General features: G+C 54.0%; 2 protein-coding genes across 2 annotated transcripts; both read right to left on the reverse strand.

Moving 5' to 3' along the window:
* Positions 1–4440: 4440 nt before the first annotated feature.
* On the reverse strand, positions 4441–5507 carry HOXD12 (homeobox D12; the record flags this gene model as incomplete). Its single annotated transcript, XM_082311862.1, has 2 exons — positions 4441–4679; positions 4946–5507. 2 exons carry the CDS (start codon positions 5505–5507, stop codon positions 4441–4443), a joined length of 801 nt encoding a protein of 266 aa, XP_082167988.1.
* A 5782-nt stretch (positions 5508–11289) lies between these two features.
* On the reverse strand, positions 11290–13016 carry HOXD13 (homeobox D13; the record flags this gene model as incomplete). The annotated part of the gene is made up of 2 exons (XM_082312551.1): positions 11290–11540; positions 12326–13016. 2 exons carry the CDS (start codon positions 13014–13016, stop codon positions 11290–11292), a joined length of 942 nt encoding a protein of 313 aa, XP_082168677.1.

Below are 13016 nucleotides of genomic sequence, written 5' to 3' on the forward strand. Positions count from 1 at the left end.
AAGCCACCTCAAACGCCAGTCATTGCTCCCAGCAGATAGACTCTCACAAGGTATCACTAGAAATCAAGGCACAAAACCACCATTCCCTGCCTTTATCGGTAACTTTCGAGCCTTCTCCATTCTGCTGCAACACATGAACAACCTCCTAAAAATGATGCCTGCGCAGTTAAAATGGCTTCTGTGTCACTTACCACCCTGAGCTTGCAGCAGAGCAGGGCAGGGATCCGTTTGGATTGTGCCCCCAGGTTTCTGATCGCCTATCTCATCAGGAGAGATGGCTCTAGGAACCTATGGAGCTTCGTTTTCTCTACCGTTCAAACAACTCATTACTCCTTAGCCAGAATCCCTCACCTTCCTTTCGATGCAGCAAGCCCAGCATCAATTAAATTTTGGCGCAGGAGCCAACCGGTTTCAACTAATTCAAGTTCAAAGACATGGCGACGATTTGTTAATACGAAAACAGCCCTTTTAGGAAACAGTCCCTTAAAAAGCGATCTAATTTGGGGAATGTGAGTCCAATGTCGCAGCAGAGACCCCGCTGGAATAAGGCAGAGCTGGGGGTCCCCGCCTGCCAGAGCATTTTCACCCCGGGGTCGGTTCCCAGCCCAGCTCTAAGCATTTCATATCCCCCCCTCCTTTTTCTTTTTTTTCTTTTTTTTTTTTTTTTTTTTTTTTTGCCTTACTCAGATTAAATAGCATCGAAACATAAATGCACATCATGTACGCAGTCGGGCGACTACTTTACCGTTAGGCGTCTTGAAACATCTGCAACCGTTGCCTGGAATTACCAAGTATTCGGGTCCAAGTGACATTTCCAAAAGCCCTCCGTGGAAATTAAGGCGACGTGCATACCATTCGGGTTCAAAAACGTACCCAGTCCGGCTGGAGAAGATGCGGTATTTTTGTGCCACCCAAGATAAGACACTAACTTGACCTTAACTTTGTTATGGCGCCCCTAGTATCTGGAGAACGTGAACAGACACTGTCTGGCAGCTCTCGTAAAAACCGACTGGAGAAGAGATTCTGAGTCATTTCATTTATTGCCACTACAGTTCTGCAAGAAAGCTTTTCCTCCCTGCCAAACTTTAATTATTTATGCTCTTTTAGGAAGCACAAAGGCATCCAGAGCCATTCCCAACAAGCCGAGTTGCCTTTGCAGCCTTATCGAAGGAGGAGGAATGGAGAGCCCCCCTCGGAAGGGCTTTATCACGTTTAGGCTGCGGTCGGAATGCAAAGATGTTTATGTTGGAGTAAATAAAGGGATGGATGGTCGCCTGCGTGCTGCGGGGGGACGCGGGCGTGGGCGCAGCAAGCGGGTGCCCGCCGCTCCCCCCCCTCGCACCGTCTGCACCCACAAAGCCGTGGCGGGGGGCGAAATGCAGCTGGAAGGACACCCGAAATAATCCGGCCGGAGGGCGTGGGGTACATCCACCTCCCTCGGGTGCATCTCCCGCACGCCCACCGGCGTGCCGCACACGCGTGTGCACACATGTGCCCACGGGGCGGCTCAGGCGGGTGCGCGCAGGCAGCGCCGCACAGGCAGGGCGCGCCCCGTGTCTGCGGCTCTGCCACACGCGTGTGTGCCTCCCCACACGCGTGTGTGCCTCCCCACACGCCCCGAACGGCTGTCGTCGCCCGCTGCCTCAGAGGATCAGCTGCAAGCTGGGGTATGGGCACGCGTGAAATCATGCACCATTTTCCCCCGCCTGTGTGTCTATGCACCGTCTGCGCCCGCAAATATGTGCGCCTGTGCCTGCGCACACACGGTTACACACAACGGGCGTTGCTGAAATAAGGGCATCTATGTACATACAGGCACATACACACATACGTAATGCACATACTTTTGCGTCGCATCGCATTTTAGATCCTACCTCCTCTGGTTTTGCTCCTTTCGTGGGCGATTTAGACTGGAAGCTTGACAACAAGCCATCGTCCTGGATCAGATACGTTTAGTAAATAATACATTGCCTTTCACGTCTTTTCACCCGAGGTTCCTCTTCGGATTTCACATCACCCATGTAATAAAGGGACTGGTTGTACTGGGGCGGGTTAGGACAGGGAAGGGCGGCGTAAAGGGTCCATTTCTCATGGACTGTAGCCGGCTGAATAGTATTCCAGGAGGGAACAAGAAAAGGGGCTTTATCTGGTTTTTGCTTTTCTCCTGGCTTGCATCATTGGGGTTGCTTCTAGTTTTTTTAATTAGGGAAATGCTACTGAATGAAGAGACTTTTATTGTCCGCAGTGCGCCAGCTCCCAGCACAGGGGCTGAATGCCTCGAAGGCTCGGAGGGACCCCGGGGTGGTGCCCCCGGGCGTAGGTGGCTAGGTGTGCACCCCCTTCCCTCGGGGGGCTCTCACCCGGCGCTGCTTCGCCTCCGCTCTCCCCCTGGCAGCCACCCCGCCAGCAGCGGGGTAGGTTTCTGTCTGCACCGGGCGAAGCGGTGAGAGTGGCCATGCTGGACGGCGAGAAACTCGCCTCCAAGCCGGGCTGGTTTTCCGTCTCCCTCCCGAAACACCACCCGAGCGTTACCTTTGGGGCTCTCTGGAAAGCTCTCGGGAAGATGGCTGCATTTCTGCCCTCCTAGGAATCCGGCCTTTACCTCCCAAAATCATCTGGACCACTGCGCCCTTGCGAGCAGTACTTGCAAGCGAATGAGCGGGTAGGAGCAGAGTTAAAATATGCCTCTTTATGAAATAATGAGTTTATTGCCTTCAGAAAGGCAATAGCCCCGTGTAAATAGGTAGCTGCTTTGTGCCATTCCTTGTGGTTGTTTAGCCTTGTTGCATACGCCCCGAACAACCATATCCGAGCCTACTTTATATACCAGAACATAACGCAGGCTCTGCCAGCGTAATTATTATTACTGTTGGGAGAGGCAACCCAAGGTTTTGCGTGTGGAAACGCCTCTTCATTAGAAACAGATTTAGGTGGAAATTGCAGCCAAAAGCCGTTTTAATCCGGACCTAAAATTCCGTGAGCTTTTTATTATTATTATTTTCTCGAGTATCAGACCAAGGCAATATCTAGCATTTCCCCTGGCTCTGCAGCTCCGGCCAGCCTGACTGTGCTGGTGCTGCAGAGGATGGAGGCTCCCGGCAGAGAAAGCCTGTGAGCAAGATGCGGGGAAAATCGATTTCATTCTCGTCCTAAAACAATAATCAAACGGCTTGGGCCAGGCTCCCAGCCCCTCTGGTTGGGTTATCCTCTGAGGTTTATATCTGGGCAAAAAACCCGAAAGCGTTCCCCCCTTTCCCTCATAAAAACCTCTGCGGAAACGGCCGTGGGGACGGTCTCACAAAATAATCAAACCCACCAAAACCTCCGTGCTCTCCCCTCTCCTGCGCCTGCAGCACCTCGGGGTGAGAGGGGGGGCCCCGGATCCCCCAGCCCTGCCCCGGCCCCGGCCCCGGCCCCGGCACCGCCCGCTCTCCTCCGCCTGTTTGTTTGGGGCAGCTCTTGGACAAGGCCAAAGTCAGCGGCGCTGGAAGGGCAGGGCCCGGCCCGGCCACCTGGGGCGGCACCGGCGGCGGCGGCGAGGCGAGGGCCGCCCGCCCCCGGCCCCGCGGCCCCCTCCGCCCCCGCGGGACCCCGCGCTGCCCCGGGGCCCGGCGGGCGGGGGAAGGGGACGGCGGGGCGCTTCTTCCCGAGGGGGGGAACCTCTCCGCCGTGCCCGGGGAGCAGCCCAGCCCGCGGCCGGGGGCGGCGGCCCCCCCGGCGGGCAGCCAGGGCTGCCCTCCGCCCGCGCCCCTGCCGTCGGGGCGGGCAGCCGCAAGCCGAGCGGCGGGAGCGGCCGCCGCGGAGCCGGCGCGCAGGTTACGCGCGGGCCTTGCGCGGGTGTCACGTGCCCTCTCCGCCGGGCCGCGGCCGGATCTGCAGCTCCGAGCGGGGGGGTGGAGAGGGGAAAAAAAAAAAAAAAAACCAAGAAAGAAAAAGGTTTATTTGTTAACCACTTTCCCCCACCGCTGCTCGAGCAGGTTACTCCAAACCGCAAAACAAGCCGGCGCCGCAGGCTCGCCCTGGCGTGCAGGGCAGCAGATGAAGGGAGCAGCCGGGACTCACAGAGCTGACGTCTTTACTAGGCGTTATTCCTTTATTTTGCTGCAAAATGGTGTTTACATACAGATAAAAGAAATCGATTTTAGTTTAGCACCGCTCGTTCTCCGGGGAAAGAGAGGGTAAAAAGCAGGACACCATCTATATAAAAGGAGAAAGAAAGATAAAAAGCTGATAATACAGGTTTCCGTGCTGGTCTGGCTTGTCTTCTTCACTTTGGCTAAGAACTCAGCGTTTGCCAATTTACGCAGGGATCCTACGCGTTTCGAGAACTTGGTTTAAATGGTCAAAAACCACTCTCCCCGCGTTTCACTCGCGAATACGCTCTACTCTAGGGGTGAACACTCCGGGCACAAGTTCATGCAGGAACGGGCGGACTCTGCTCTAGTACATAGAAAGCGCCTGCTCACGCATTACTACTCTTTTCTTTTTCATCCGCCGGTTCTGAAACCAAATTTTAACTTGCTGATCGCTTAAATTCAGTCTGTTTGATAGTTCTTTCCTCTTCTGTCGGTTAATAAACTCATTGAGGAGAAACTCGTTTTCCAATTCAGCAATTTGTTGTTTTGTGTAAGGTTTCCGTTTCTTTCTTGATCTCCCCTGGGTGGGGCACCAAGGCAAACCTACAACAAACACGTCGATAATTTAGTGGATGAGGGCTGGGTATGAAAGAGAATATGCAAAAAAACCGCAAGACAACAGGGCTAAACTAGGTCGGCAAACCTGGCAAAGCGCGTCTGACAGCACAATTTCTATCTACCTCCGAGTCGCATTAAGCGATTATCGCTCCGAATGGGCTACAGGGGGGTTACAAAGCAATTACAGGCATCTCTTAGAAAGCAAGCATCGCTAGGTCGCCTCTAACTAAAGCGAGATATTTAAGGCATACCATCCTGCACTGAAGGTCTGAGGCATGACTGGACTGCTGCGGGCTGAACTGTCAGGTTCAAGTTGACGGAATTCTTGATGTCCTCCTTTAAGCTGGAAGTGCAGGAATTCACTTCAAAAAGAGCAGCCGAGCCGTGCAAACTTCTCTGCAGGCTCGAGTGATCATACTTTACGGGCTTTAAGTTGGCTGCGTGAGTAACAGTTGGGTCATTTGCGAAAGATTGCCTCTGCCTGCATCTCTCCTCTTGTTTGGAGCTCGCATCGTGGGCGTAATATTTATTGTTGTCTTCCAGGCACTCTTTGTTGCCGTTGGAGCTGATGTTGATTGGAACGGAGCCGGGGAGGTAAGGCTGCGCCGCGCCGCTGAACGCGTGGCTCTGCGGCTGGGCTGCGCACGAACTTGAGCAAGTCCAGGGGATCGAGCTCCGGGGGTAGGAAATGGTGGGCAGAGCCGCCAATTGACTGCCATTAGCCCGCAAATTAGGAAAATAAAAGGAATCTGGAGATTGCAAATTCAAGAGAGAACCAACGTAGCCAGATCTGTAGAGACTGCGATCACACATTTCCAACAAAGGACTTCAGCTGTTCTTACAGCAGTATTTAGTTACAACAGGGAATAAGCGGAAAGCCTGAAACGATTGGACGAAACTTTGCAGACAGGTTCTTCAAAGCCGGTAATTTCAGCACCGCCTCCAGCCACCGAGCCACAGAGTCCCCCCCTTTTTTTTTTTCTTCTCTTTTTTTTCCCCCCTTTTTAAAAGTCTTATGATAACACTTGAAATATGAAAATACCGAGCTCGCAAGGGGGAGGGGAAAACATGGTCTCCGCTTCTATAAAAGTGGCCGGGGCTGGCTAGCAAAGCCGCGGCGCCAGCGGAAAGATGAGGGGAAAACAAACATTTGCAGAGTTGCGGAGGGGACAGGGCAGCGCCGGGCGCAGCCCCCGGCCGGCAGCACCCCGCGGCCAGCCGCCCCCCGCGGCCAGCCGCCCCCCGGGGCCAGCCGCCCTGCGCCCGGCAGCCGCCGGGGCGAGACCTGTACCCGCGATGAGAGTGTGCACGGCGGGCCGGGAATAACCTACGATGGCTCCTTCCCACTGAGGGGAAGGAGATGTGGCTGTTGAGGGCACACGTACGTGTTTCTGCCCCTGTACAGAGCAGTACACCTTGTGCCTGCCTGTGTGTGTGTCTGTGTTCGCAGAACAAGCATTTTGTCCGGTTTATATACGCGTTTGTTTTAATTGCGAGCAACATGATATGCATCTGCATATGCTTGCAATTAAAACCTTAATTGATCGGGTATTACCAGGATCGTCATTCTGGTACGCTAATGACTAGTATTCTCTTAGGTCCGCCCGTCTGCACTTTTTACCTTTCATCTTCACTGCGAAGCGAAGGCAAGCTTTTAAACCACTCTTCTAAAACTCGGGGTTTATTTTGTCTTTAAAATACAACCAAACAAACATCAACCAACCGAGAATAACAACAGCAACAATACGGAATTACTTGAGAAACCCGCCGAGATAAAAAAAAAAATAAATAAATAGAATCGAAAGACTGCAAGACAGAAAATGCCCGGGTCTGCTCTGCAGCAGAGAGGATGCGAGCGCAGCGGTGGGCAGAGGGGAGCCAGCCCCAGCTGGGTACCCCGCTGCTATCTCCCAAGTTGCGTGTGAGGAATTTCTCTCCCCTGACAAGAAAACGATCCCTTACAGTGTTATTGCAGTGTTATTTTGGCGGGTTATACATATTTCTACATTTTTGAGAGATCAAACGAGAGCCCAGTTATTCCGTTCTCTCTCCCATTTTCCCCGTAGCACCGGAGTAAGTACGAATAAAATCATATGAGAGCATCCTCACGGGAGGTTGTGCGGGTCGGGAGGCAGCGCACTTCCCCAGAGGCAAGCCGAGGCCCCGTGTGCTGCACCCAGAGGCGCCCGCACCGGGCCGAGCGGCCGGACGCCTCGGGGAGGGGCGCCCCGCCGGAGCCCAGCCGAGCTCCGCCGCGGCCGCGGGCACCCCGCTCCCCGGCCGCTGCCGGCCCCGCCGCCCCCCAGCCCCGCGGGGGGCTCTGGAGGCCCCTCCGTCAGCCGGGCCGGGCCTTTCTGCCCTCGGCCGCTTTTCCAAGAGGAGCTCCCCTGGTCTGAGCTAGCCCAGCTTCAGGCAGAGCCTCGATGGCCGCCTTTGGCCACTTTCATTACCTCGGTTAAAAACTTGAACCTAGTTAACAGGTAGGGTTAATTTTCCCTGTTATTATCCTATTAATCATAGTTTTAATCTTGGTTTTATTTCTATGCCGAGATCAGAGAAGCTGCCCCTCTTGACATTCTCCTAATCAAATTCATCTTTCTGTTTAATGGGAAATTGGGGTAAATTCTGCAGTAATTTCATTGCCCTGGAAGAACTCTTTAAATGATTGCTCTCTCCTAAACCACACAGGACCACACAAGCACCGCTGGAGGATATTACTGACCACTGCCTTTAATTTTTATTGTTTGAGTTATGTCTACCAATTGAATCTCCCTCTTATTAGCTTACTTGTTTTCTGCTTTTTTTTCTCCCCAAGAGGATGGATAATAGTTTCTTTTCATAATCGCCTTTTACGAAAAAAGCTGACTCTGATTTTCGGTTCTCGGAAGACAGAAGGAACATTTTGTGTTCAAAGACTATATATTTTTGCCCGCAATAAACACAAGGAATGGATGTGAGTTCCCAGTTACCGGAAAGAAAGGTGACACTTCAAACTAACTTTTATGGGGTTAGAGAAAACAGAGCTTTCAATTAATGCTCAACTCATCTGTAATTGCTAATTAATACCGCGAAAAAATATGAAAAGCAAAATCTGGAGTAGCTGGAGACACTCACAGCTGCGGAAAGCGATGTTGGTGTTTAAATCCGTAGGGAAAAGAACTGACAGAAACATCTTGTTGCCGGGGCGGCTGGCCGCCGCCGCGGTGCGGAGGGAGCCCCGGACGGCCGCGGGCTGGTTTTTCCAGCCGCAGCCGGCTTCTGGTTTGGGGGGCGGCGTTTTTGTGCCGCGGTTCCCCCGCCGGTGCCTGTACAGGAAATATCACCGCTGGGCAACAGGGCGACCCGGAGGGCTGCTTTCACACGCTCCTTGCCGCTCTTTTTTTCTTTCTTTTTTTTTTTTTTTTTCCTTTTTTGGCTTTAAATAGGCAACCGGATCGGCCTGAACATCAGAGCATCCCTGGCATATTCTTGCAGTTTACAGATGAAGCTTGCTCTGCGTGTGACCGAGTAGTCTCCCTCGCTCATTTATCACTCGGAAACGCGGCTCCCGAAGCCAGCGCCGGCTTCCCCCGCCTATGCCGGGGGTTGTCCAGGAGATGGCAGGATTGCCTCAGACATGGCTGGGAAACCGCGCCGCCTGACAGGAGCCGAGCTCCATGGCAGCCGCGGGGCAGGCGAGCCGCCCGGCCTGCAATGCATCATTGTGCCACTGCGCATTTGCAGCTCACTCCGTCGAGGTACATATTAATTATCTGTAATAATGCGCGCTCCATTTCAGGCGAACCATTACGGCCTTTTCTCTAAACGCGGCTGCAGTCGGTCACAGCCGTCCGCGTTTAGAGAAAAGGCACGGGGATTTTGAATAACACCCGTCAATCCCCCAGCTCCAGGCTTAGAAAACCCTTTCAGTCTGCACTGGTAGGTGGACGGGCTGATGTGCCCCGGCCCGCAGCCCTGGCCGCGCCTTCCTCCTGGCTGTAGCTGCTGGTTTCTTAACGTTTCTGCACGTTGTTACGAAATTAAAAGGCGACTCCTCTCCATCTGGTACCGATTTGTCAGCCAGTTCGGGTTTCCTCCTGTCCTGGGAAGGGAGCTTTGGCCGTGGCAAAGCTGCGTCTTCTGAGAGCCCGGAGGCCGGCAAAGCCGAAGGTTAAGCCTGGAAGGAGGAAGGGAACGGCCCGTTACCGCCGCCGGGAAACACAACAGCGCTGGCAGTGCCCGGCCTTCCCTCTGCGGGGAGGCTCGTTGGGAGGAAAAACTTCTCCAGAATTAATAGGACCGAAGTATGTGTGGTTGTGGGGGGGGGGGGGGGGGGGGAGCCAAGAGGGAGAGAGGGAAGAAGAATTTAAAACATTCAGAGAAAACAAGGCTGCACCAGGAGAGGGCTGTTCCAGGTACTTAAAGGTTGTGCCCCACAAGTCACCTCTTTTCCAAGAATCAAGCAAAAATGCACTTTGCGATAAAATCTGAAATGCTCCGAAATGGACTTTTTTTCGTCCGTTCAGAGAAAATAAACGCCTCAAAAGCCGTGAACGTGCAAGCGGAAGAGAAAGGGGAAGGAAGAGGGCGGAGGAGGCGGAAGATAACCCCCCGCCGCAGCCCGCCGCTTGCGGAGCGAACGGAGGGGCGCTGCCCCGGGCCGGCCGCCCCCGCCGCCGCGGAGCCCCGCCGGGCACCGGCAAGTGCCGGGCCAGCCGGGGAGGGGAAAACAAAGGAGCTCGGCCGCTGGGCACCGGCAGGCAGAGCCGGGCCCGGGGAGAGCGGGGAAAGACAGACTTTCCCCGGGCTCCCACCCCGGGTATGTCTCGCCGGCAGCGTTTCTTTCTCCCAAAAAACCCTTCCCCAGCGGCGTCTCGGATACGCCTTTCCCTCCTTCAACGCGCCTCGCATCGTATCTGCCTCTCCCTTCCCAAGAACCGCGTCCTATAAGTGGCCCTGGGAAGATCCCAGGCAAGCCTGGAGCCCGCGAAACGCCCTGCTGCAAAAAGAAGGCGAATTTCTTCCTCTCTTTTTTTATATATATATATATATATATGTATCGAAAAGAAATCGCTTTATTAAAGACGGTTCAGGAACAGTTTGGCAACATCGTTAACAGCTTGGAAGTTCAGCCAATGTTTCCAACACAAAGTAAAAGCAGACTTTAAGACAAGAAAAGAAAAAGTTATGGTTTATGGAGAAACAGTCTTACCGTATGTCTTACCCACATACACTGGTAATCAAAGTGTTTAGAGCAATAGTATATTATAATAAATAATACTAGTTCGGAACACACACATTTTAATAATTAGACGAGGCACATTAACAGAGAGGATAGCGCTTCTCTCTCCTAGTAGTTGACTAGCGTGTCTGAGCACCCTGTGTAATATCATAACATGCACACTAGTTTTAAAATAATAAAAAAATCGTCAAAATCCTGGCCTTTCGGCCTATATAAATTATGGCATCTTTTGAAATTACTTATTTATTGCTTCTGTCATTAACACCCGTTTATTTTTGTAAATTAAAAGTTAGCGGTGAACTTAGCTTCTCCGACCAGGAGTTTTTTCTGTTTTTTAAGCGCCGTGGCGGGAGGAAGGAGAAGAGCCTTGTGCTTGTCCGGACAAACAGGCTAGCGCGGGCGTTTTACACCAGGTCTGCGCAGGTCTACGCACACCTCCGTAGCGGCAGCCTCTCCCCCGGCCGCAGGAGGAGCCGGCCCACCGGTCCCGCCGCAAGCGCTTCCCCGCCGTGCCCGGAGCCGCGCCTCCGCCGAGCGCCCGGCCGCGCAGCCCCCGCGGCCGGCGGCGCCCGCCCGGGCCCGAAGCCCCCCTTCCCGCCAACAGCCGCCTCCTTTTGCAACCGGGGAATACGAAATCCTTCCACTGAAAACGAAACCGCGGCAAAAAAAGCCCCACAACTCCCTCAACCAAACCCAAACCTGAGGAAGCGGGGAGCGCGGTGGGACCTGCCTGGGACCGTGCTGTGCGCCCCGCAAAAGCTCGGAGAGACTCTCCTCCCTCGAAAAAGCAATTAAAAATCCGGCTGCAGACGTTACCCCTCCACACAACTCGCAATTCTCTCCGGGTCCCGGTGGGCTCGGCGGATTTTGGCAGCAGCCGGGTGCTGCCACGGGTCCGGACTCCGGCTTTCTTGCATTTTCCGATTGATTTTTTTTTTTTTTTTTCCACTCGGCGTGTTTTGAAGTTTACGATACCAAATCAAAACTGACACTTTTTGGCACTGGCTGTTGTTCAGAGAAGAAAAAAAAATTACAGAACCCCCCCAAAGAGTTAAGCATTTAAGAAAGTTATAACTGTAACCGTTCAACATATTTAAATTCGTTTATACTGGCCTAGAGGGAAGAACAGAAAATATAATTAATATTAATATTATTATTATTTTCAAAAGGAAGAAACAGAACTATAATTCAAGATTTGTCAGCACTCCTTTCCACTGAGAGAAAAACGCTGACTTTCATAGAAAACAATTCCCGAAATTTCGCCACCGCTGGAAGTAGAAAAAAAAAAATTAAATATATTTTCAAGTCTTTCCAAAAGTCTTTAGCTGGTCGTAAATTGAGTTTATATATCCATCACTGTCCGCAACTAATAGATCAAGATACATTGTCTTTCAGTTTGGAGACTATTTTCTTATCCTTCACCCTCCTGTTCTGAAACCAAATGGTAACTTGTCTCTCAGACAGGTTTGTGGCTGCGGATATCCTTCGCCTCTTGTCCTTGTTAATGAACTTGTTAATGGCATATTCATTCTCGAGTTCTTTAAGCTGCAGTTTTGTGTACGGCACTCGCTTCTTTCTCCCACGCCGGTAGACACACATATCGGGCTGGTTTAGTGAAACGTCCCCTATTGTAAAAGACATTATGTGAAAAATTAGAATTTTATTACAGGCGTTTAAAGCTTAACCGATACTTGCTGGGCACTGGCTTTCACGGGCAAATAAATAATGCCGGGTTGTTTACAGTTTATTATTATTTACACTGCCACATTATTTGCACGTTAGTAAAGCACCAAAACCTTGATGGACTGTCATCACTTTTCCGGCATGCACGGCTAGGGAGCATGCAGGGCGGCGGGGGCATTGGCTGGGGGGCCGAGAGCGGCCGGTCCTGGCAGCGCGCACACAGGCATGGCTCTGGCGTCGGCTTCCCCGGTTTGTTTGCATGTGGTTTGTGCCTCTGTGCCCTCACTGCTCGCAGTCTCTTAAGTGCTCTGGGGCCGGGTCAGTCGCCAGCCGGAGAGGCAGAGGAGCGCCAGCCTTCGAGCCATCGTCCTGCAAACTGCAAACGCGAATACAAACCCGGCCACCGAGGGAAGCAGCGGGAGAAGGAGCCCGAGGCCGCCCCGGCGCCCGCGGGACGGGGGGCCCGGGGCCCTGGCGCTGGGTGCCGGCGGGGCTCTGGGCTCTGTCCCGCGGGGTGGAAGGCAGAGGGTGAGGGTTCCTCGGGGGTAGGGGGGGGGAAGGAAAAAGGAAAATCCACCGCCCCCCCGTCTCTCTCCGCTCTGTGCGTGTCTGTGCAGCGTGTCCACCTCGGCAGGCCGCCCCTGCAGCCCGGGGGGCGGGGGAGGGGACGGGCAGGCGGAGGAGGCGCGGGGGGGTTCAGCTCGGACCATTTCTCTCCCTCTCGTACCTGGAAAGGACGATTTCCAAAAGTGTGAGCTCTGTGTCTGATCTTTGGCACAGTAAACCTGACTATTCCAGCCATTAGCCAGAGTCCAAGACTGATAGCCCTCCATTGATATGTATGTTTCGTGTCTCGGTTCCCCAGAGCCAAACGTTGAGACCATGTCTATGTACCCAGGAACGTGCTGGTAGGGGGTTGTATAGCCCTGGTAGAAGGACACTTCCTTCGCCCTGGAGGAGACTTCATTGGCGGGGACACTCGTGCTGGTCAGACTGGAGACGTCCATGTACTTTTCCACGGGAAAGCCGCCAATGGAGGCATGGGGGGGAGACTTCAGGGCGTTTTGCTGGATCCCAACCCCGTGGGACATCCTGCAGCTATAGTATCCATTGCCAAAGTGATACCCATAGCCGAGCGCGGGGGCGGCGGCCGGCGCGGCGGAGCCCGGGCAGTCCTTGGCCGGGGGGTCGGGCCTCGCCGCCGCCCCCGAGCGCTCCCCTCCGCCGGCGTAGGCGAACCCCGAGGCGGCGGCGGCGGCAGCGGCGGCGGCGGCCGCTCGGCCCGTGTGCGCCGCCCCGAACACGGGCGAGGAGAGAAAATTACGGCACTGCCCGGGGGCTCCGCCGCCGCCGCCGCCGCCGCCGCCGCTGCTGTCGCCGCGCAGTCCGTCCATCTCCCAGCTCGCTGCTTTGCTCAT

The sequence above is a fragment of the Platalea leucorodia genome (genome assembly GCF_965183815.1).
Source record: "Platalea leucorodia genome assembly, chromosome: 5".
NCBI classification, from domain to species: Eukaryota; Metazoa; Chordata; class Aves; order Pelecaniformes; family Threskiornithidae; genus Platalea; species Platalea leucorodia.